Genomic DNA, 23,894 nt, shown 5'->3' with positions numbered 1-23,894 from the left:
AAATTAGGCTTAATTTAGTATAAGGTACAGATCAAAATTTATGTAACAGAGGAGCACAGTCATCAAAGACTAGTAGTGCAGATTTGAGGGTAATTTAGAGAAAACTCAAACACTTGCAGGCATAGACATGCACAGTTAGAGCATTCATGTTACATTAATTGCTCTGCAGCAGTTCTTGAAAGCATGCACTTTAGAAATTGCTGAAGGTACGCAGATGTGTGCAAGAGATGTTGATGAGAATATGGGCCTTTTGAAAAAGGTGCAGCAGAGCAGCAGCTCTGTTTTTCATACTCGTACAGAAAAGCAGATAAACATTTTCTTGGTTCCTGCATTTGCAGTTTAATATCAAACCAAGATTAGTTCCACAGCTTCTGGATAAAAGTTGTTTTTAAATAATAGGGACAATCAACATTGCAGCTCTATGATCTACTTTGAATGATATATATGACATTGCTAGATGAACCTAGTGAGTTCAAGTGTTTGGGATTTTATCTTTGTTATTTACCTGTATTTCAAATTCTGTCAAAATTGCATTTTTGGAAGGACAAATAGACTCAGGATTTATCTAACTTTGAACTTTTTTTGTAGGAAAACTTTTTCATTCTCCATAATGTAAACTTGCAGGACCATCATTTAATTTTCCAGAAACCAATCCCGTAGTTTCTGTTTTGTGTCACTGAACAAAGTAATACAAGCAGCTAAGGCTAATTTTTTTCAGGAATGTTGGACATACCAATTTTAAAAACACACAGTTCCCAATTTTCCCATATCTTGTTCATATATAGAAAGTTTTCTGTTTACTGTCAGTCCCACAGAAGCAACTTGGGATTTGAAATTGTAATTTTCTTCCTTCCTTAGCATTATGGGTAATGAAAAACTAGTACCTGAAATAACACCTTCTTGCTTCAATATTTATGGATGGTTTCCACATTATGATGGTTCTGCTCAAATATAAATGATTGGTATGTAGCCTAATTATGAAGCAAGATAAGTATACGACTTCAGAGCACCTCTACTGACTGTTCATGTTTACAGAAGTAAAATTGCTATCAGTTAACCTTTTTGCCACTGCAGTGAGACAGGTAAAATTAAATGTATGGAATGAATTTGCATGAAATGCCCTTTGTAGATGGCATATTTCTGAGCAGAGTTGGTCTTTGCCAACATGAGCTATTTAACAAATTGAGTTATCCGATCTTGACAAGCTGTATGAAAGATCAGGAGTTTTTGTAAGATTTTAAGTAGAAATACCGGCATTTTCTCCTCTTTGATTTATTTAATTATTTTTTTTTTAAGTCAAAACTGTTGTCTAACTCATGTAATGGAAAGGATATGCCCAATATAGTTCCAAATGTTTGAAACAGGGCAGTACCTAAAAATAAGGACATATATTATGAAGTGCAGGTGATTTATTCTGCTCTGTGTGCTTGTCAAATACAGTGTTGCTGTGCAGTTGACTGAACTTCTGTGACTGTCATTGCATAACTCTGTGTTGTAACAGTAGATCCATTATGTAAGAGTTATTAAACTAAGAAAAAATGTGTGTAATCTTCTGTTATCCTCTTTCAAGTGTGTTCAACAGATTCTAAGATGCTTGGAAAGAGTGTTCTCTCAGGCAAAAATAAAAACATTTTAACTTGTGTACTTGTATTTGGCTCTTGCATGAAGGCTGTTCTTAATGCTGTACTACTTGCAAAGTGACTAGCAGACCGAGTTACCTAATATGCAGTAATCTCTCTGAGTATGTAAACCACCTTTTGTATTGTGGTATTTCTGCTGGGGTATCATAAGTATGCTATTTATATCTCATCTGGAGGTCCAGGCAACCAAAGAGCAGGGGAGGTGACTTCCCATAATGAGAGGAGAGCAGCTGGTTGGCAAAAACTGTCCTTAGAGGAACTTTTGACATGAATTATTGTCATGAAGAGAGGAGCAGCTGAGGTTGCCACTTTATACGAGATTAGTGCTTTCTCCCTAGAAACTAGCATATGTGAAACACCCTTTTAGCAGAACAGGCACATGTCTCTTTTCATCCTCCTGCAGTTGCTTTCCCAAAGCTATATTTGGCTTTACTCTCATGATCATCCTGAATTTTAGCACTTCTTCCTCATATACACCAGATCTCTCTTGGGTAACGTATTTGGATACTTTGGAGAAAGAGAAGGCTAAGATCTCTCTCATTCAGAACTCTCTGAAATGGGGAGAAAGTCTAAGATCTTTATTTAGAAGATACTCTTCTTAAAATTTCATTATAAAAATTAGTGTTCTTACTTAAAATTTTCTGAAGATCTGTGTGGCATTTTCAGCTATGAAGACAGCACAGTCTGATGTAATTTCCAAAACTGACGATGTATTTATATTGAAGGCCTAGTTATCTTCCATGCCTGACACTCGCTTTTTCAGTCCTCTATTCCCTGTAATTGCTTGTTCTGCAAAAAAAAATTGTATAAATTGTATAAAAAAAAATTAAATATATAAATATATAAATTATAAAAAATATATAAATTTATATAAAAAAATATATAAAAAATATAAATTATAAAAAAATATAAATACATAAATTGTATAAAAAAAATGTATAAATTTTATCTTCCATAATAGGAAATAAGGCAGTATTCTTAGATTCGTAGGCAGCACAATATTTTTCAATGGCTACTTCAGAAGCAAAGGCAAGCATAGCATAAAACAGTAGGTTAAAAATAAATAAATAAGATTATATATATATAGTTCTGCTACTGAGAATATCTTTTTATTATTGGTACCCCTTACTTCAGACTACTTCTAGCTGGAACACTCCCTCTCCCATGAGAAATCAATCATTTCTCTCACCTCAAGCAATCACAGAATCACAGAATTGAAGGGGTTGGAAGGGACCTTGAAAGACCATCGGGTCCACAGAGATAGAGGGAGATATTTTATATATTTGGTGGCTTGTCATAAATAGTAAAAATAGTATTTATATATAAACTATTGCTTTCTTGAGACTGTTCAAGTTCAGAAAAGTTTTAAAGTTTTCACAAAAAACATCCAAAGCATATGCAGACTTATGTAACTACTGCCTATGCCTCTTCATGGCATTGTACTGGAAAGACAAATGCTGCGTTTGTGTAGAAAGAAGTATCTTGCATTTGTATAAGAGCAAATCTTGAGGAGCAAAATTTACTTCATTTTATTTCCAGTTACTTTTTTTTCTGTAGTTATTCGCACGTCAAGTAATAAAATTTAATTAACAGCTAAATTAAGTATTATCCAGAAACATGCTTCTTTTCTCAAGATGTTATTTTCTTTTTCTTTTTTTTTCTAAACAAATGCTATGTCATTTGATATTTTTTATATGCAACAGGTATTTGTTTTCCTAAAAGTAAAGAAATAACCTATTCATTCATTAATAGGAAAAGGCATAAATTCACCTGGGGGGAAAAAAGAAGTATTTTTACCAGCTATAGATTCTTCCAAGTTTATTATTGCAAGAGGGAAAGAGCTGTTACCCAGGATCACTTAAAAAGGAGGAACTGTCAGGTTCCTTGTGTGTTAGTACAAAACTAGCCCTGGCATTTGCAATTGTCTCTTTTGCTCAGGTTCTACTTCTGCTTAAAGAAAGTATTTCTTTATATCTTTCACATCACTTCAACTGTTAAAATGTTAATTTTTTATTTTTTTTTGAATTGATACAATAAGGTTCTGACATGTCAGTTATGTTTGATCTATGAAGTATTATGGTAATACAAGTATTTAATAATATGGCATGGCCTATAAATAATGGTTTCTCTGATTATTTTGGTGTGTTCCAAAACAACACTTTTTCACACTTTTTCCACATCTAGTGAGGTTTTAAGTTGCACAAGATTAAGTAGCATTAAGTTGCACAATACTAAGTAGTATACAATTTGTTGACCTCTTTTAAGGCTGGTGCCTTTTGCATATGAGAGGGTTTCTTTTTTCTCAGGCTCTGTGCAGTTCTTTACTTTGTGGGCTGCCACCTGTCTGAAGCAATCAGCCACTTCTCTCTTTCTCTTCCTCTGTACAAAAGGAAAATCCCATCTTCCCATGGATGGTGGAAGGTAACAGGATAATCAGTTCAGTAGTGATCCTCTGATGTCATTGTGGAAGCCCTGTAAAAGCGGATTATCTGTGACCCAGATAAAATAATTAGAAATAACTTGGACACTTACAAATAACGGATCTACTAATCTCATTTCCAAAGTTAAAAAAGGTCTGTCTCTCAACATAACACTACCAGATGTTTCAGTTAAACAGCATCCTTTGCAAAGACTAATCTGAACCCTAATTTTAAAGGATTACCTTTGATTGTTTTTTATTTTAAACATTAAACAGTTTGTGTTTCCATTTTTCCATATGTTCAAATAAACTATTTATATAGAATTAAATACATTTCCTTAATTTTTCCAACATAGTCCATAAAATATGATTTTCTGTGCATTTAAGTGTCAGTACTGTAGAGAAATACTTTTATTTAAAATTGTTTAGTAATTAACTTGTTTCTTTGGGGCAGAACTATGTAATGGATGGGCTTTTATAAATATAACAGATAACATGTGTTCTTTATGCAAGGTAGCATATGTATTATCGTAAACTAAGTGGACAGTGACTTTATTAATTTAATTAATGCTGCCGGGGTTTCCTGTTAATTAAGGGTTTGAATGGTGTACAGTGATATGCCAGTATCCTGGAGCCTCAGTGCTGGGTGGATGTGGTAGAGAAAAATTTCCCTTCATTTGCCTTGGGGAGGATGGAAAGGAAAATAGTTTAACAGCTGGTGTTCAACAGTCTGTCTGGTGTACAATATGATGCCTATCCACATAAATTTTTCCCTTCGGAAGTATTTTTAAATGTTGATATTTATTAAGGACTATCCTTTGTTATTGTTGCAGTGTTTCTCCTTTCACCTTTAAGTAGCAAACATATTACAGTAGTATTTTCATTGTAGTAAACAGATATATTTCAGCATGAGCATCCTAAATTAATAATAAATATATTTTAACTTTTACTTGCTCTGGCTGATACTTACAGAGAGTCAGGAACTTTTTTCTTTTTGATCGTTTCATTCATTTTCAAAAGAAAATAAAATCATTTTAACAAAATGGGAAAAAGATGGAAGTTGTACAAACTAAAGTTTTGATGTTTTTATCCCAAAGGAATATTTTCAAGGAGTCAGTTTTCTTTAGGAGTATAATTTCATTTAATAGCATAATGCAAAATGAAGTGTAAATAATGAAAATACAAGTGAAAAAAATAAAATTCCCTGTGGAATCAGTTAGACAAAATTTTAAGAGAGATGAAATGCAAAATAATGAAAATGTATTTGGAGTTAATTTTATGAATAAAACAAAGTCTGTTAAATTCTTTACATATTTTGTAGTGTTGATCCATTGCTTTTTAATATACAGCAAGCACAAGTGACGTAGTTGTGCTAAAATGCCTTTTGTCTTGAAAAATATCTTATAACTAAAAGTATTTGTAATCACATCTTTAATCAGATAATCTATTAAATACTCTTTGATTAGTGAAGTAATAAGGGCTTTTCCTGATTTTTTTTTTAAACATGGCAGAAATTTAATCAAAGAACTATTAATCCTCATAATTAAGTTAGCATAGAAGAAACTGAGATTGGAAGGGGAAATCAGGATTCCCAGGCCTATGTATTCTTTACTTGGTTGTAATAAACTATAAAATAAAAAGTAATTGTAGAGAGAAAGCTGTATGTAAACTGTAAACCCAAATAATAATTTGAAATTAGAGATAAAATGGGAAATATATTCATGCAAATATTGTCTGTCTGTATCTGCTTTGTTCTTATCCCTTCTCCTTTTTCTCTCTCTACCTTTAATCCACCTATAGGTAAATCTCCTATTAGAAGACTGCGTAAAGTCCTATAAATTAATTGGTCAGGAATTAATCACGTCCTGGTCATTGAATGAGATTTTGTTAACAGTATAAAGTCTTTTGAACTTCTAACTTACTTTTCTCAAATAGACTAGGAAATGGTTTAACTTTTTAAATTGATATATCCTGCCAGTTTTAAAAGTCTATTTACTTACCATAAAAACAAAATTCTAATTTCTTTTAAAAATCTCTCTTATAAGCTTTAAATGTAAGAATAAATTCAAGTGTAAAACATCCATAGCGGAAAAGGATCTCATCTGGTTTAGATCACTGCATGGTTTTAGCTTTTAAGATTTTTAGAGAATGCTTTTATTGAAAATCATTATTTACATTAGTATTAAAGAGTTGTATAACTTAAAAAAAATAGTCAAAGGCATTTTATACTTTGCAGAGAAACAAAAATGTCATACAAAAAATATCTTTTTCATCACTCAAGGAAGAAGGCCTGTTACAGCTCAATTATTTTTCTAGATAATAAAAGAAGTTCCTTTGAACAATTAAAAATAAGTAACTTATAATAATGATGTCATAGAGTTCTCAGTGCTGAGTACATTTTGTTTAATACATGGGTTGTCAAATTAAGACATGAGACCATTAAAATGACTTCTGTGTGAGGAAGGTCAACAGCTAGCCTTGCAAGGCATTTTTTTCTTTATTGTTTTTTTCTTAAGATGATATTGGTAAGTATCAAGAGAAATAATACATGTGTTTTGTCATGTATCTTGCTGTCAAACAGACATCAGCACTGAGCACACCATAGATTTGAAATAATATGAAAAAAAGAGATCTGTTTGTATAATCTTCTGTGCAAATGTCCTCCTAATTTGTTGTTATATATTTTCTTTTCATTGAGTCATTTAGTAATGACGGATTTAATAATGAAAAATCTACTTAACAAAATTCATCAGAGCCTAGAAGAGCCTAGGAGGAATATTCCTTAGGTATAATGTAGCTTCATTTTTCATTTTGCACACAGTTTAAGAATTTAAAAATACAGAAGTAATTTTCAGGCTGAATTTCACTAATATTGATAAAATTCATCATACTTTCTTACATGAGAAGTCAAGATTATGAAAACAATGTTGAAAAGTGGCTAAACATAAAATCTAAATGTAATTAGGGCCAATAGGGGAAATTTCTGAAATATTAAGTGATCTTTTTGTGAAGGTCTCAATATTTGGTATTCCTCAAATGCTCACCTGTCATATGCTTACGAAGATGGAAAAGATGTTAAGTAGAAAGAATAATAAACTGATAGATTGTTCAAGATAGAATGGCACTTCCACATAACAGCAATGGCTGCAAATCCTGGAAGGCTTGCCAAGATTTGTTTGTTTTTCCTCTTTCTGCATTGCCGTATTTTCTTTCTGATTCTTATATATTGAGTATATGCAAATACTGTATTAAGAAAGCATGGCTTAATGCTTGCCTTCTTCAAATGTGAGTAATAAAGCTGTATTTCTTACACATCACTTTAAGCAAGCATATAAGAAAAATTGAACCAGAGGTTGTGGCTGCGTGCTTTGGAGTTAGTCCTGTGAGTTACAAATTACTGCTTCTCCTTTGGAAAATATGAATCAGAGAAAAATATTCTTTCCATGTGCTTGATCTATCATAAACTGGTTCATGATGAATTACATCCTATAGCACAGTTTGTTAAAATACTTTCTTAAAAACCTCTTTTTTGAGGCAGGTGGTTATTGCTTATTAAGAATATAGATGTGGAAGATCTCTTTCTCTTAGTAGGTAGCACAAGTGCATTCATTTGCAAATTAATCTTAAATTAGTCTGCAAAATTCAGTCAGTACTCTTATTGTCTCTTCATAACGGTCTTAGCTGTTGTAATAGCTTACTTAGAGCAGGCAAGCTGCTTCTAGCAGTAAGTCCTTAAGGCAAAAACCAACCAACCAAAAAAACCTACAAGATTCTGTATCCCATCAGAAGAATCTGAACCCTTTGCTCTTTGTCTCTCTTTTAAAACTGTATGTTTTTAATAATTTCTGTGTTTACTTCCTCTAATTTCTTTTGTCTTTCTCATTAAGGTATGATTTTTTGTCCCTAGTTGCTTTAAGGTGCTTGTCAGTGGGTGTGTTTCTCTGAATAGCCAAGTGCAGGAACAATTACTTGTTTCCAATCTGGATGATGACATTTGGGGTCCAGATGACCCCTAATGTGAAATGAATTAGATCTTGGTTAGTCGATCTTGTCTTGTATGAAATAGGAATTTTTATATTTTTATTGAAGATAGATATTACTGGGACTCAATAGATAACGCCATGTTTATTCATATGAAGTTATTTTCAAAGTCTGGATGAGTAACAACTTCCCAAAAGATTTTAACATCAGCATTAGGGTGTGAGTCTTAAACAAAACAAAACAAAGAAGTTTGTAGCAGTGTTCTGTTTCTATTAATAGTAATCCAAGCTGATAGTAGATGCAGACAGCCAAAGCCTCTTAGGCTGAATGTAGTAATGCTGGTGTTGTAACAAAACCTTCATTTACATTAAATGCGTAAGTTCATGAGATGTGTTAATAAACAGAACACTTTGTTATTCAGAAGAATAGGGGTTATTCTGATCCTCCTTTTGGTCCTCCTTTTCTTCTCTGAAAGAATTCATCTCTCTCTCCTGTCTCCAGAGGGGCTGCTGAGTTTCCTGGGGTGCTGTGAAGTTTCACTTTCATGTGAAAAGGTAAATTGGTTCACTGTCCAATGAAAATATATTTCAAATAAGCCCAGCTGTTTGGCAGTGGATTTTATATATATATATATATATTTTATTTTTTTTTGGGGGGGGGGGGGGGGGGTTGGAGGGAAGCAGTGAGGGGAGTTCAGTTTCTCAAGTTAGTCACCAGCATTTGTTAACTAGCTAAGCTTTGGAGAGAGGTGATTCCTCCCATTCCTTCAGCACTAGTTCGCAGCTTTTACAATGTGTAAAGATTTTGCTTGTTTGTTTTTTAGTTCTGAAATGGTATCCCAGAAACAAAAGATTCACTGCTTAGTCCCAATTCCTTTACTGTAAAGCTAAAGTAGGAAAAAGTAGTTTCTGTCATTTTAATGCAAGGAGGAAGGAGTATTTTCTTTGACTTCCTATCCAACTAAAATCCTTGGTATGTTTTAAAGGTGTGGAAGTTTGACAGGCATTTCTTACAGCCATTTTCTGCAGTTCCTATTTTGGTGCCTCCACTTAGTTCATTAATGTAATGGGCTGCATTTTTGAGAGAAGCAAATTTTGAGGAGCATCTTTCAGGTCTTACTGCCATGATAGCTACTAAAAAGAAACAGCACTCTGCCCCTTCAGAATCCCCAAACAGGAAATTCCTCCAAAAAATCTGAAATACAATGTTTTAGATAGCAGATGTAGTGAAACAGATCAAAAAGCTGTAGTTCAAGTATTATTCTGTTATGTTATGGCTGCACCCAAAGCTATTTAAGGTTCCTTTTGTGCAAATATAATGTAAATTGTGATAGTTAGAAATCAATTGTAGCATGGACTAGTATACTGCTGTTCTTTGAAATTAATTAGAAATCATTGCTTTCAAACATAGTATTATTTTATACTATCAGTTAGAGAGCTTTGAGTTGACAGGAGGCTAGTTCTTAGAGATGGGATGTTTTTGCAGTTATGGAAGGAGCATGCCATGAAACCACTGTTAAAACCTCACTGAAATGTCATGGAAGTAATGTCCGTGCCTATTTGCCTGTGCCTATATTCAGAAAACTGTGTGTGATTTTTTGTGGTCAGCAAAATGTTTGTCCTGACAGGACTGGACAAAAAGCTTGCCCAAGGAAGCAGAATATTCTCTGGCTGTTCAGTCATGTCCTGATGTAGCAAGGAAAATGGCTTGTGTCTTCTAATGCTTTCTTGCAACCTGTGGAAGGTGATGGGAGGGAAGGCAAGCTAATATACTAGACAAGCCCATGAAGTAGAGAGGAGAAGCAGTTTATCTATGGGAATTGGAACAACAGACATTATTTACAGTCTGTTGCCTCCAGTCCGGTCCTCTCTCACTTCTGAGCAGTTCAAATCCACCTCATGATGGTGCCAGAATGGATTTATATAATCTGCTGTGGGCATGTCTTTTCTGCAGAAACAGGGAAGAACTTTGAGAATAGGGGACATCTCTCCTTTGCCACAGTGAGTGTAGAATTCAGCTGATAGGCTGTGGGGAAGAATTACATATTTTTGCAGTTTAGCAAGCGGTAAGGGATCCTCTTCCAAAACTAATCATAGTTGGGAAGTGGATTTAGAAGATAAAAATTTAACAAGGGGAGTTGAGACCACCTGCATTTGGTGAGGTAGGGAAGCAGCTCACTTTACATTATATCCCACTAACATTTCACCATTTCTCTCCAAACATTTATGAAAGAGGGTAGCAGAATCCCAGCAGTGCGCCGATGGCAAGAACAATCAAGGAACACAGTATGGTTTTATTGCTAGGTAGTGTTTCCAGATGACTTAATGAAGTCGCAACCTAATTAAACCACATCCCTTGTGTCTGTGTATGGCTGGGACAATAGACACAAGCTCTCAGTTTCATTCAAATGCTAGTGTAATCTGACAGGTGCATTATGTACATGCCTAAATCAATGAACAGTGAAGGGAAATATCAAGCTGCCATGAAAAGAAGGTGGAACCATGAAAAATATTTACTGTATTTTGGACCCAGTGAATAATTCTGGGACATAATGAATTGTGCCTGTGCTTGAAAACACTAGTATTAAAGAATCACAGAGTCACAGAATTGTAGGGTTTGGAAGGGACCTCAGGAGATCATCAGGTCCAATGCTACTGGAGTTAAAATTGAAGAGATATATGTGTACAAAGCAAGCTTTTTCATTAAATATGTAGTGTGAAAGTGAGAGAAAAGTACCACTGCTTGTAGTTTTAAAAGTATAATTTTGTGATTACCTAAATTTAAATTGATGTATTATTTATAAAGCTTTGTGATTTTATTAAATCCGTCCTGTTTAAGAGTATAATATATGAATCTAGTTTACTGCAAGAGTGTCTTCAATCTGGATACGATTTAGTTTTTCCGTAAAAAAAAAAAAAAGTTTAAAAAAAATCATTTTTATTTTTAGTGTTTACCTCTAGAGGCTATGGAAACAGCTGGTTTCATCTTAGCAGTGCTGCTTGTATTATGATACTTACGAAGATGGTTGTTTCAAAACTTCTTACTAGTTCCTACTATTCAAAATACTACTTCTGTTAATAGTTCCATTTTACTAAGTTAAGGTATAAATGTATTTAAATTCCTGTGGTTATCTCAGTGGACTACTCCAAGTCAGGAATGGGTGCTTGTGAAAAGTATGGCAAGAGTTTACTTTGTGTGCATTACTTCTAAATGTCACATGAATTAAGTGTAATATGTCTATTTATTTTAGCCATAATAATGCTGTAAATTTTTGTTGATATTCTGTGGTGTGTTCTACCATAGTATAATTACACAGTATAGTGTTACATCATGTTTGTAAAAATCATTTAACAGATTGAATGAATTTGTTGTGCATATAATCTCACAGCTGTTTATAGCTAATATAGAATAATGAGTAATATGAGTAATATATATGAGTAATATGTAACCTACTGGACTGATGCCAAAGCAGTGTATGCTTACAATCAATTCCCTGCCTTATTTAGTTGCTTTCATAATAACATATTAACAGTGAGGAATATAATGAAATAGTATTTCATTCTGTTTTCTTTTCTTCAACAGGACACTACGAGTATAGAAAAAATGTCAAACTGTTGTGAAAATGTGTAAGTGCTGTAAAATGTCTGCATTTATTTGCTGAAGGAGTTTTGCTTTTTTACCTGTGTGAGAGAAGAGGAACCGAAGGCATTGTTAAGATTATTTTGCATGTTACTGTGTCCTGTACTTCCTATCTCTAGCAGTAGCTCTCTAATCCTTTAATATTAGTTTTATACAAAGCAGCCTCACGTTATTCATTTTCCTTCTTTATCAATAGTAAGTGAAGCTGTATTTTCTTTCAAAAGTACAGGTCGAAAATCACTTGCTACTGTGTTCTTGACATACATTGCATTGATCCTGAGGTTCTCCTCTGCTTCAAAAGTTACCTTCAGTTGATTGATGACATAGATAATTTCTATTTTCCAAAGTTAAGTCTCAGCTGCAAGCCATAATGAAAGAAAAGCTGTATTTATGATGCTGGGACACAATTCATCAGAGTCCAGTAATGGATCCCCAGCCAACCTGTATTGTTTTAGCTGACTGAAGTGCACCATGGGAGTGCTGTCTTTCACTAATAATGCTGTCTTCTGTAGATCGAGGCCCCGAAAGCCATGGCAGCAGACCTTCTCAGAAGTTTTTGGCACTCGCTGGAAGATCCTGTGGTTTATTCCTTTCAGGCAGAGGCAACCACTGCGAGTTCCCTACCACTTTGCCAATCATGTCTAAACAGATGGATGGTGGGCACAGATGGGTCCTCCATGCTGGAAGTGTGTTACAGGTTTTATGATAATAGGACTATGACAGTCTTCAAGTCAATTAAAAGCCACCCACCAATCATAAACATCACAGAGTGCCCCAGGCTTTATTTTAATAGTGGTCTTGATTCTGTTCTGAAATTATTACAAGTTGTATGTTCAAGTTTAGGCATATTCACTTTCAAATTAGCTTTCCAAAGGGATTTCTGTTGTCTTTGAGGTTAATAGCAAAAACAAATGACTGGAATGCAGTTGTACAGTGTTTGATAATACTGGCTCTTTTGTTTTTTTACTTCGGTAGGAAACACTGAAGTTTACACTGATTGTTAGCTTTTCCACTAAGTGTCTTATTGATTTTTATTTTTTTTTAATCGGTAGGTCTTTTTAAATAATATTGAGGTCTTATTTTCTGCTACATATATTTAAAATTCACTTATACTACCATTTATTTGTGATGCAAAGTTTTAATCATGCAACACTGCACTATAAAACAAAACATTTAAAACAGACAGACTTCTTCCTAAACCTTTCTCAGAAGGGTTTTTATAAATTCATGTATATGTATCTGTTTATATAGAGAGATCTTACAATTATCTTTCTGCATAAATATGATCTTAGTGGAAAATACTTGTGTCTTAATGTTAACAGAAGCTATGAAATGTCACAGGGTAAAGTATGCAGATGGAAAGCATGCTTTACACAGTATCCCAAGGATTTCTTTGCAATAATTCAAAATAAAATAATAATTTTAAAAGTTGTAGGGTGCAAATGTGAGAATTATTATGTTTTTAAAATGCAGATATAATTAGCATAATGTACTGTAAAGAATAGTACATTGTCATTAGAACGATAAACATTTTATATTTTTTATTCTTTAGTCATGACTAGCTGCAATTAGTTTAAGTGTTTGTAAATGGGGAGCATATATGAAAATAATTTAAAATATTTATATATAAATACAGATATTTGCTAGTAATATGTCTGGTAAAGATTACTAGCTGATTTAATAGGGTATTATATTGATACACAATAGCTTATTGTGGGCCCTTTCTGTACAGAAATAATTAACCAAAGAAAGCATTCTGAAGGTTACATGTGGTAAAATGACAATGGTTCCTAAGCACTGGCTTGACTTTGCTCTATCTGGAAAATATATGTAGTTTATTATAGCCTTGTGTATCTGTACAAATACCAGCATGGGATATTTGTGATTTTTGAAAGTTCTGTGAATTTTCATGAAAAACTCAGAGCTGCAATGTTTTAAGTTATGCTGCTTATAGTGTTTCTTGTCTTGTCTAAATGGGCTAGGATCCACCTTAAATGACAGCCAAGCAAATAGATAATAAAAAGGCACAAAATCAGCGTGTACAATATATAGGCTGAATTTGGAGAAAATTTATAAATGGTTCATTCAAAATGAATGGCTAGCTTTTGAATGCTGTTCATAATGAATTTTAAGATCAGCTCTTAAAATCTTAATAGAGTCATTGCCTGTGCTAGGTGTTCATTTATTGAGTTAACAGATTTTGACGATGCTTTGAAATTGCCAAAATTGCTCATCTTAAAAATCACTTGAATTTTTTGTAAACTTCTAATATTTGAACTAACTTCACTTCTCCTCTCTTATAAAATGAATACAATGCATCATTTAAATTTTGAGCCTAATATTCAGCTATTCTTTTTTTTTTACTGTGTATGTAGGTGTGAGTTTAGAATTTAAGATGGTATTGGCAGCAGTATGTAAATGAAGGTGAGTTTCATGAAAAGTGGATGAAAAGGCTGGACTAGCACTTGAAATTAACAAGAATGTGTTTATACATTCTAAAGTAATGTCTGTATTCACTTTTTTTTGGAAGGTATTCAATTACTGTAATCTCTGCAAAGCACATAGAGGAGAGACTGCAATAATAGCAGTCAGTTTTGGCTTATATGCCAATATTTAAATATGTGTCATAAGCAAAATGTAGTGTTTTTTTTTTTTTTTTTTTTTTTTTTAAATCAAATTTCAAATTTCATAGCAGATCATAATGCTTTGATGCTTATTAAGACATACAATCAAGAATGTAACTGTTCTTGGTATGTTCATTATGGGGGTATATAATTATTCTTTCTGATTTCTAATATCATCATCTCAGGTAATTTAAGTATACTTGGAGAACCAAATCTGTAATCCAGAATCAGCTCAGTAGTTGGAGCCTCAATTATAAACATTGTATATTTTATTTTTTTTACATGATATGCGTTGAATGTTATCCGCTTTGCGGGGATAAAAATCCACACGAAGTCCAAATGTGTACATTGTTCTTAAGAAAGAGGAAGTGTGAAACATAAAAAAGTCATGGTAAGGCACAGATTGGGGAATAAACATGCTCTGAATGGACTACAAAGTATACGTACAAACATCCGTGCACTCATGCACATGATTAATAGTTAATGATGAAGAATGTTTATGCTTGGACATTATAAGGTATTTTGTCTTCTGTAAGAAGACTTTAGGGCTGTAGTCTGTCAGCCTAGTGCTCGAATGTGGGGTAGAGCCTTTCCTCTCTTATTCTCAAAGTGCCCTCTTTTGGTCATATTATGCAACAATAGTTGAATCGTGGCCTGGAGCATGGACGGGCCCAGCTGTCATTCTTCATTATTGCACAGGAGTTATCTGGACGAATAATTGAATGATTTGGGCGTGTGTCTGTGCTAGTGGTCAGATTAACGTATTAGGACTGGACTGCATCTTAAATAAGCAGATAATGTTTTTAGTCTGCCTAAAAGGTAGTGTAGCATGTGGGATTTTTTCTAGAAAATTTTCAGAATTTTAGAATAGAATACAAATAGAATAGAAAGGAATAGACTTTCCTTTCAAATAATATATTATAAATTTAAATTCTAGGGCACCTACTCAAATGACCCAAAGAAGAACCTTGGAGCTTAAGAAAATGATGTATATGAAAATATTGCCTGAATCTGAGATGAAAATGATAAAGTCACAAAGTCACAATTTCTCAAATGTTTTCATATTGTTAGATTTTTGGGGGTAAATAAATTTTTCGTAGACTTCACTCATAACATTAGGAACCAACATAAATATTATTTAGGCAGCTACTTTATTTTTTATCCTAATTTTGAATGTGTGGAGGAGAGAAGGGAGTGTTTGTATGCACAGTCTTGAGAAGGATTCATGAGTAAGAACCTGAGAACCGAGTGGAAGGAAAGATTTTGAACTAGGCTTCCTTCTGCTTGTCTTGAATCTACAGTGGGTGAGTGTGAAGGGAAACTCGTGAATGTGTAGTGGAAATGAAGATGTGACTAAAACAGGTGCTTTGATTCTTTAAGTGAAATTGCAAAGAGCAGGTGTTTTGCCGTTTATGTATCCATGCCATCATTATTCATCTTTCATTGTTCATCATACAGATGTCTGGTTTTATTAAGCAAACTATTCTTCTAAGAAATAATGAAATATGCTTTGTTTTGTCCTGTAGCAGCCCACTGTACTCCAATGTAAGCGGGGTAACGTAAGTGGGGGAATGTAGGTGATTATAGTAAGGATTTCAGCAGTACTGTGAAAGAGATTTTTTTTCAAGTCCACTTTACATTCAGACAAAACATGATAATAAGATGGGTTTCTGGTAACTTGATGTTGTTAGTTAACATAAATCACCTTTTTATAACATGTCATATGCTGTATTTGGCTAGCCTTCCTGCCAGCAGTACATCACTTGTAGCAGAAAGCTGCTGTCATGCATTTGAGGTTGCTGTCACTTCAGTGTATTTTTTAACTTGGTGGTCTCCAACCTTTGTCTTCACCATGCAATTCATTTTGCTGCTGCTCACAAAACAAACAAACAAAAACAACAACAACAAAACAAAAACAAAATGGTAGCTTTATTAGAACAGCTGTATCACAAAGATAAAGCTTAATACTGTTGGTTGACTCTTCTCATTTTCCCAACTAGAAATATCATTGCATTCCTTAGAAGTGTTTTCTTTGTATGGTGGAGTCTTGATCTTTCTGGACAAAAAATGTTACTTATTCTACATATATTCCAATCAATAATACTGTATTAGTACTTCTAAACTCTTTCTAGGATAAAAACTATATGTATTTCCATAGAATCTGCTTCTGAAGGATGAGTTACATAAAATGATGTGGATATCTATTAGTAACACCTAGTATTTCTCATTCAATCCTGTAATTCTGCAGTTGTGTTATGTATGTAAGAATAATAAATTGATTTTTATTAACATTGTGTATAAGAAATACATTTTTATTTACAATCTTGCAACTGATTGAGAGTTAACTGTCAGAATACATAGGTACTATTCTGTTTTGTTTTGTTTTGTTTTTCTTCCAGGAAACTACAAGCTTTTGCCTGGCAGCAAAATCTCTTATCTGATGTTGAAGTCTGTAGTCAAAGATTTGAACCCAGTGAAGAGATCCAACTAAACATTGTACGTGTCCATCAGTGCTAATAGAAAAAATATTAGAGAGCTTTGTATATATGCATATAGCCCAGCATATGAGCTTCTAAGGTCCTGTCCCTCTTCAATCAGACCATTCCCTACTGAAAGATTATTTGTGTCCAGCCTTCAATATAAATTGCTTATAGTATATACCAAATAGCCACATTTCTAGCTCTGTTAGCTCTTAAATAATGTTGCATCAGTAGTGGGCATGTGGTACAGCTTTTCAAGTCCTAATAGGCTTCAGCTTAGTATGTTCTCAACTGCCAGAGGTACAGGCTCATTTTACCATCCTTTGAGATCATATCATGTGGGGTGCTAACTAGTGTGAAGTCACGAAAGACCTTCTTGCAATATGTCCCAGATCTCTAGAAGCTTAGTTTGCACTTTGTCTTAAGCTTAAGTTTGTGTAAGTTAGTTTTTCTGTTGATTAACTGATTTTTAGTATTAATAACACTGAAATTGTTGTGTTTGAAAAACAGAAACTTAGACTTAAAAATAACCTCAGTGGGTGACTTAGAGGTTGAACCTGTAGGTAATATCTCCTATAAAATCAGGATGGTAATAATTTCTCATTATGTTCTGGACATTTTGTTCAATGCATTTGCTGTGTGACACAGTATTTTAGTAATGTGGGAGTGAGAATGTTTTCAAGAAGCGTTTGCTAATCTAGGAAAAAAATTCTCCTTGTGAGAAATTTTCCTTCTGATTTATGTAAGAGATCAGACCTTTCAAGGCTGTAGTCATCTTCTCAGTCAAAATCACTTCTGTTGTAATTAATTCTGTGCAACATAAAAGTTAATGCTTTGAATGAGTTCTGTTAAAACTTCTCCCACAGCTGGGAGTTTTCTGTATTCCTTAAACATTTTATATTTAAATCAGATTAGTTTTTGCTTTGCTGTTGCTTGAGTCATCATCTTCTGACCTAAGCCAGTACATTCAATGTTCTGGAGCAGGCACAGGTATATATTTGCAATCAGAGATTCATATCTCTTCCGTCAAAATATTAGACCAGCTATGAGACTTGAATTCGCACATATTTGAACTTTTTAAAAGTAACTGTAACCTCCCATGGATCAGTCTTTATTAACAGACATAACTGCTTTAAAATTTATGTTCTGAGCTGTTCTTCAGGTATTCATAATTTTTTTTTATTCATCAGTTAATATTCATGGTTCATAAAAGACCAAGTGGAATGTCACAACAAATTTGATTGTTTTCAGGATACAGCAACTTATAATATTGATAAGGCCATCAAAATAAAGATGCAATCCTATGCTTCACAGTCATTAGCAAATTGCATATAGAAAATACATTATAAATACTTATCTATAAAAATATTACAAATCTTCTATTGTGTAAATTAAATTATTTGAAAATTCAAAATTAGAGAACACAGGCATTTCAAAGATTGATTTCATCACTGTTTAAAGTTATCTAAAATAGATGAAAAGTGACAAATTCCTGCTTGGTATGCTGTTTATATCAAAATAGAAATACTATTGCTACTACCACACAGTCTGTCAGGCACACCATTATTAGCTGTTTTATATATTTATAAATATATATATATTAAGGTTAACAGCTATAATAGTTAAGAGTGCAGAAGATATACTGACAGTTGTTTCCTGCATTAATAAAGACAAAATTCATTATTTCTCTTACATGAATGAATTGAATGTAATTCTAAGTTATTCAAACTATCTAGACTTCAAAACTATTAGTTGTAGAGGTGCCTCTAGAGATTGCCTTCGGGAAGAATCACTACTTCTAAATACAGGGTCCCTACTCATGCAACATAGTGCATTACTTAAGAATGCGCTGTTCTTCTAAAGGTTTTTGTACTACTGTCTTCAAGGTTCTTTGACAAACTTGCATCTGTGAGCTACATTAGGCCTAGGACTTCAGTCCTGCTGAAATTGGTCAATAACATTTTGTGTCCTCCTTGCCCAAGTACAGTGGAATGAATAAAGTCAGCTGTTCCCACAAGGATCATATAAGTATTTATTGCCTGGAAGAATAATTCAAATTTACATTAGAATGCATGCTTTCTCAGCTAGAAGGTACCAAACTTAAATTGTAATACACATGCATTTGTGGGTGAAAAGGTATTTCTGTGTGCATTTTCTAACATATTGTAGATCACATTACAATTTATAGATGGAAAATTATCACTCTGTATCCTTCACAGCTTCAATCTGAGTGCCAGGTAGGAAAATAATACTACTTTTTATAAATTATTAGCCTGAATTTTGTAATTCACTTCAGCATATGATTGAGTCATACTGATCTTTGGTTAATCTTGACAGTTTTCAAACAATTCTGAATAATGTTTACTTTGAACTTACTGAAAGTTATGAGGTCTAATACAGGTTTTGCCAGAATGGGTGATGTATGAGGTGAATGGCTGAATAATATCAAAACAGGAAAACTTACCCTGGTATTATTTTAATCAAATCTTGTATTGTCTTTTTTCTTTCTTTCATTCTTTGGTTTATTCATGTAATATTTCTGTTTTTCTTTTATGTTTGATTTAAGTTTTGTATTATTTTTCATTCCTATTGAAATTTCCTATATATTGTATTTTTAGAAATCTTATTTTTAAATAATAATAATAAAAAAATTATTTTCTCCTCTGAGTTTCATTAATATTATTTTAATGTTGTGTAGATACTTTGTTTATATTTTCCAAATCTGTTTTTAGATTTTCACAATTCCTTTTTAAACGACTGTTACTCAATAGTTTTACATCAAAAGATAAAGCTATAATCCCCATTGATAGCTTTGGAAAACTGAAGCCTGATAAATCATTTAATAGTTAGGAAAGTACTTATCCTCTTTGTTGTTTCTTATTAAGTGAACAAATGAGTGTTGGTGAAAGCAAGAAAACCTGATCTGTTTTTCAATAGGAGTGTCTATCAGGATGACAGCACTAGTTACAGTATTGGTAGATTTCTTGCTTAAATAATTGAATAATGTAAATGTAGTTATACTGATGTATTAACCCTTCCACATTTTTTTTTTGCCTTCTGAACTCTCATATGTAATGAAAAACAAGCAAATATGTAAACTGTACTGATGGGTGAGTACAAGCACATAAAATCAAGACCTATTGTGGCACATTTATGCCAGGACAGTTGTCTGAAGGACAGTTCTTAAGTAGGAACCTTTGTTGTAGATATAACATTTTTATAAATTGCCATTTGCAAATTGAAAATAGAGAAATAGGTTTCCAAGGATGATTATGAAAGATTTAATACATCGTACAAAAACATACAAGCCACAGATTCTAAAAATATGTCTATCTGAGCTAGTTAAAGGGATCTGGATTGGCAGCCTTTTTGTTTTGTACAAATGCAAATTGGTGCCAGAGAAGTCAATGCAGAGAGGGTTCCCACGTTCAGGTCTCACTCAAATGAGACGCTAGATTTAGAGATCTAAAGAGACGTTCAGAACTATTAGTAACTAGAGAAAAATCCAGCAGAGAGGAAATAAAATAGAGGCTGCAGGTTCTGGCATGAGCAGTAGACTCAGCCATAGCAGAAATGAGAGCAGGGAAGATTTTGGAGACCTGGGAAGATCCACTGCAAGAACAGTGAACAGAAGAGAAAGGCCAGTGGTGATGTCTGCAAGGAAAAGATTAAAATAGCTGAATTGTAACACTTCGTGAATAAGGGAGTACAAACTACATGGTAATGTGGCACAGGACTTGCATCTTCTGTTTCAACCCATGAACCGGATTCTGGTAAACGGTAATAAAAATCACTTTCATACAGATCCTCCCACAACAGCATAAAACCAACCTGTAAAATTCTATGTTCTGTGTGTATTCCAGAAAAAGCTGTTCCTGCTTTCTGCCAACAATTTTGGTTTCTCTTGTTTGCAATTTCACTGGGCCTCTTTTCCCCACATAATAATTTCCAATCTGGTTGATCTCTACTAAGAAATTTATTTATTTTAGTATTTGCAAATTAGATACAACTGAACTGTGTGTCTGCCTCCTTTTTGGTGTGTGGAAACAGAGATCTATTCCGACTTGCCCGTAAAAATGTGTGCACTGCAATATTTTTAATGCCTAAAGCTCCTGGAAGTATTTCTTGATGTGTTTTGTCCTTTTATAAACTGAATGAAACAAAGTATTCAATAGTACTTTCAGTCTATAAATTCATTTTAAGAGACTGCCAGGTAGTGCAGATGAACAAATGCATGCAAACACTGCTGTAGGCTGACCAATTACCCATATGAGCTGCAATTATATTAGCGTGCAAGGGCAATTGGAGGGAAAATTGGACCCTGTGGACATCCAGCTGAGTAAACAGGCTTGAGGAAGGATGGAGGATGTGTTAGGTTGAATAAAATACAGCCAAGCTAATTTGAAGAAAGAAAAAAAAAAAAAAGAGAGAGAGAGAGAGAGAAAAGGAGAAAAAAAAAAAAAAAAAGAGAGAGAGAGAGAGAGAGAGAGAAAAGGAGAAAAAAAAAAAAAAAAAAAAAGACCAGAATTAAAAAAAAAAAAAAAAAAAAAAAAAAAGACCAGAATTTGTATCAGTCACAGCACATTCTTCGTATGTCCTCTGGTTTCACAATATTTTTTTCATTGGACTTCTCCTCTCAAAAACATTCCCTTTGCTGAAGGCTTCATTTAAGATCAGACACATGCAGCAATAGACTTTGTATTCAGAAAGCCAAAAAGCTGTATTTCAGTCACACAGAACTGAACATAAAATGAATTGGACAGGTGCTGCTGAGGAATAATGACTCTTTCAAGCCCAAGTAATAATTTATCCCCAAATTGAACGTGATCTTTCTGTTTTAGATATGATTCACAACCTCACTTTTTTTTTATTCCATAAAGTGAGGATTTTCTCATAGCTGTGACAAAGTCCCTGATTCTATAGCGTGTTGGCTGCCATTTGGATAATAAGTTCCTCTTTTTTCTTTTCCAAGTGGTGTTAAGTACAGACGATGCAGTGAATTGAGCCCTACAAATGTGAAATTTGATCATTTGTTTTGATAGCTAATGGATGCTAACCCACTGTGTTAGATCACAAGTCTGAGACTCATAAGATCTGTCTTCGGTTGACCTCTGGTTTTCTTGGCCAAGACACCTGCGTGCCAGAAGCAGGAGTCGGGTGGGCTACACTGCCAAAAGAGAAAACTCCAACTCCCTGCTCACATGCTGCCATGAGAGCTGCCACATCCTGTGACACAGAAGCCATCCTGTATTGGTTTACCAGGACATCCAGCACAATGTGTCCCCACTGCTTCTTCTACCTGGGCAGCTGCACACTTGCTTCCCATCCACGGAACATCGGAGATGCTCCCCAAAGCCTTTGAATGATGCAGCCCAAACACAGCAGCAATCACTGCTAAGTTGTGTCTTTATCAAGTGATTCTGAGCAGAAAATTACAGCTAGTGCAGTTCTCCAGGGTGCTTCTGCCAGCTCTGAGTAGTTCCAGTACATCTTGAGGGCTTCCAGTTGCTGTTCGCAAAGTCCTGACTATCATGGTACCTTTACTGGCAGTCTAAAGTCCATATTTCAATGGTGTAACATCCTTTTCTAGTGGGTATGTAGCAGCTTCTTTTTGCTTCCAGGGCTGGTGTGAATAGGATTACAAATGCTTTCAGACTCAGAGTTATGCTAAGGACAATATTGTTAAAGATGATAAAAAAATGTGGGTGCTGCAATTTTATTTATTTTTTATTTCCACAAGACATTCTGATGAATGAGATGTGTTTTTTGAATGATGTTGAAGATCACAAGAGTTAAGAGAACTTCTTTTGTTGTGTAAGATTAAAACCCTGCTATCCTGTGCAAGAAATAAAGAAATAAAGTAAATAAGAAATAAATATAAGGTCTGCAATGATACCATTAAAGTCGGAGAAGAAATATGTAGCTGTGTAAGAAAGACCTTCCAGCTTGAGAGTGAAGAAAGTGACCTGATGAAAGGGAGAAAAAAAAAAAAAAAAAGAAAAAAAAAAAGATTTATTGATCCATATGTTTATGTCTAATGAAGCTCTGAGGCTCTGCCATCCTTTGTCTTATAATAGCGCTTCTCCACTGAGGACAGAGAGGGAGAAGCAGAGAATTTAAGATGTTGTTCATTTTAATTGACTTCCTTTTTATAACTCCCTATTTACAGTCCAGACAGGTCACCAAATGTCTGCTAATGATAAAATAATTTTACTGTAATTTTACTGTCTACCCTTGCACTGCCAAGAAGAAGTTAGAAAGATAAGAAAATAAATGTCTTCCTTTTTCCTACTTTGTTAAGTAAAAATTTGGCAAAGAGGAAGTGGTTTTGAGTGTATATTAACAAACTAATGAGTAATACACTTTTCATAAAACTTTACACTGCAACTTTCTGACAGCAGTGTGATTTAAATCAGCAAAGGAGAACCAATCAAAAAAGTAGGTCTCTGTAACTCTCAGTGACTGAAAAAAAAAAAAAAAGAAAAAGTAAACATTGTGCTTTTTGCCACTAGTTAAATTCTAAATGCAAATAATATCTGCAAGTCTTACTGCACATAATGCGCTGTATGTTTTGTACGTACTATGGGTAATAGTAAGTTCAAATCACTATGCTGATATCGATCATATTTCTAAATTACACTGTTTTGCTACAAAATTCAGGGTTGAATTAGTGAGTATAATACTCCTTTTGCCTGGAATACCTAAAGAATAAGATTTCTCCAGTCTCTGACTTGGTAGGTGAGGAAATGTCTCAGGGAATAATTTTCCACAAGGTCTGTTAAAACAGGAAGCCAGGTGTACAATTTTAGAACTATAACTGAAGGACAGGTTACTACTCAAATTTATGTTCTGTTGAGGTACTGAAGAAGTCATTTGTGAGAGATTTCATCATGTAAGCTAGTCCCAGAAGTATTTTTGTCCAATGATGTTTTGCTTTTTTATTTATTTTTATTTTTAATTTTCACCTAATTTGGGGCCATAAATTTTTTTCTATAAGTAGAACACTGAAAAATTATATTCTGTGAAGATGGAATCTCACTTTTCAAAGTCTCTTTGGAAATGCTGTTAGTAAACAAAAACAACCCTATACCAAACAAAAAGATTGTATTTT

At 33.8% G+C, this 23,894-nt stretch overlaps 1 protein-coding gene across 4 annotated transcripts in view; it reads left to right on the top strand.

Moving 5' to 3' along the window:
- Positions 1-16,592, top strand: part of ZDHHC21 (zDHHC palmitoyltransferase 21) — a 47,573-nt gene extending 30,981 nt beyond the window's left edge. For 3 of the 4 annotated variants that reach the window (XM_084504747.1, XM_084504745.1, XM_084504746.1), the window contains 2 exons: positions 11,623-11,666; positions 12,192-16,592. In XM_084504747.1, coding sequence (XP_084360873.1) covers positions 11,623-11,666; positions 12,192-12,324 — 177 coding nt within the window. In that variant the 3' untranslated portion in view covers positions 12,325-16,592. The remainder of the gene's footprint in view (positions 1-11,622; positions 11,667-12,191) is intronic. The other variant, XR_014687341.1, reaches the window with a different exon arrangement.
- The last annotated feature ends 7,302 nt before the right edge of the window (positions 16,593-23,894 follow it).

The sequence above is a fragment of the Aythya ferina genome (assembly GCF_964211825.1).
Source record: "Aythya ferina genome assembly, chromosome: Z".
In the NCBI taxonomy this organism is placed as follows: Eukaryota; Metazoa; Chordata; class Aves; order Anseriformes; family Anatidae; genus Aythya; species Aythya ferina.
The sequence above is the reverse complement of the archived record's forward strand: the minus strand, read 5'-3'. Positions and strand labels throughout refer to the sequence as shown.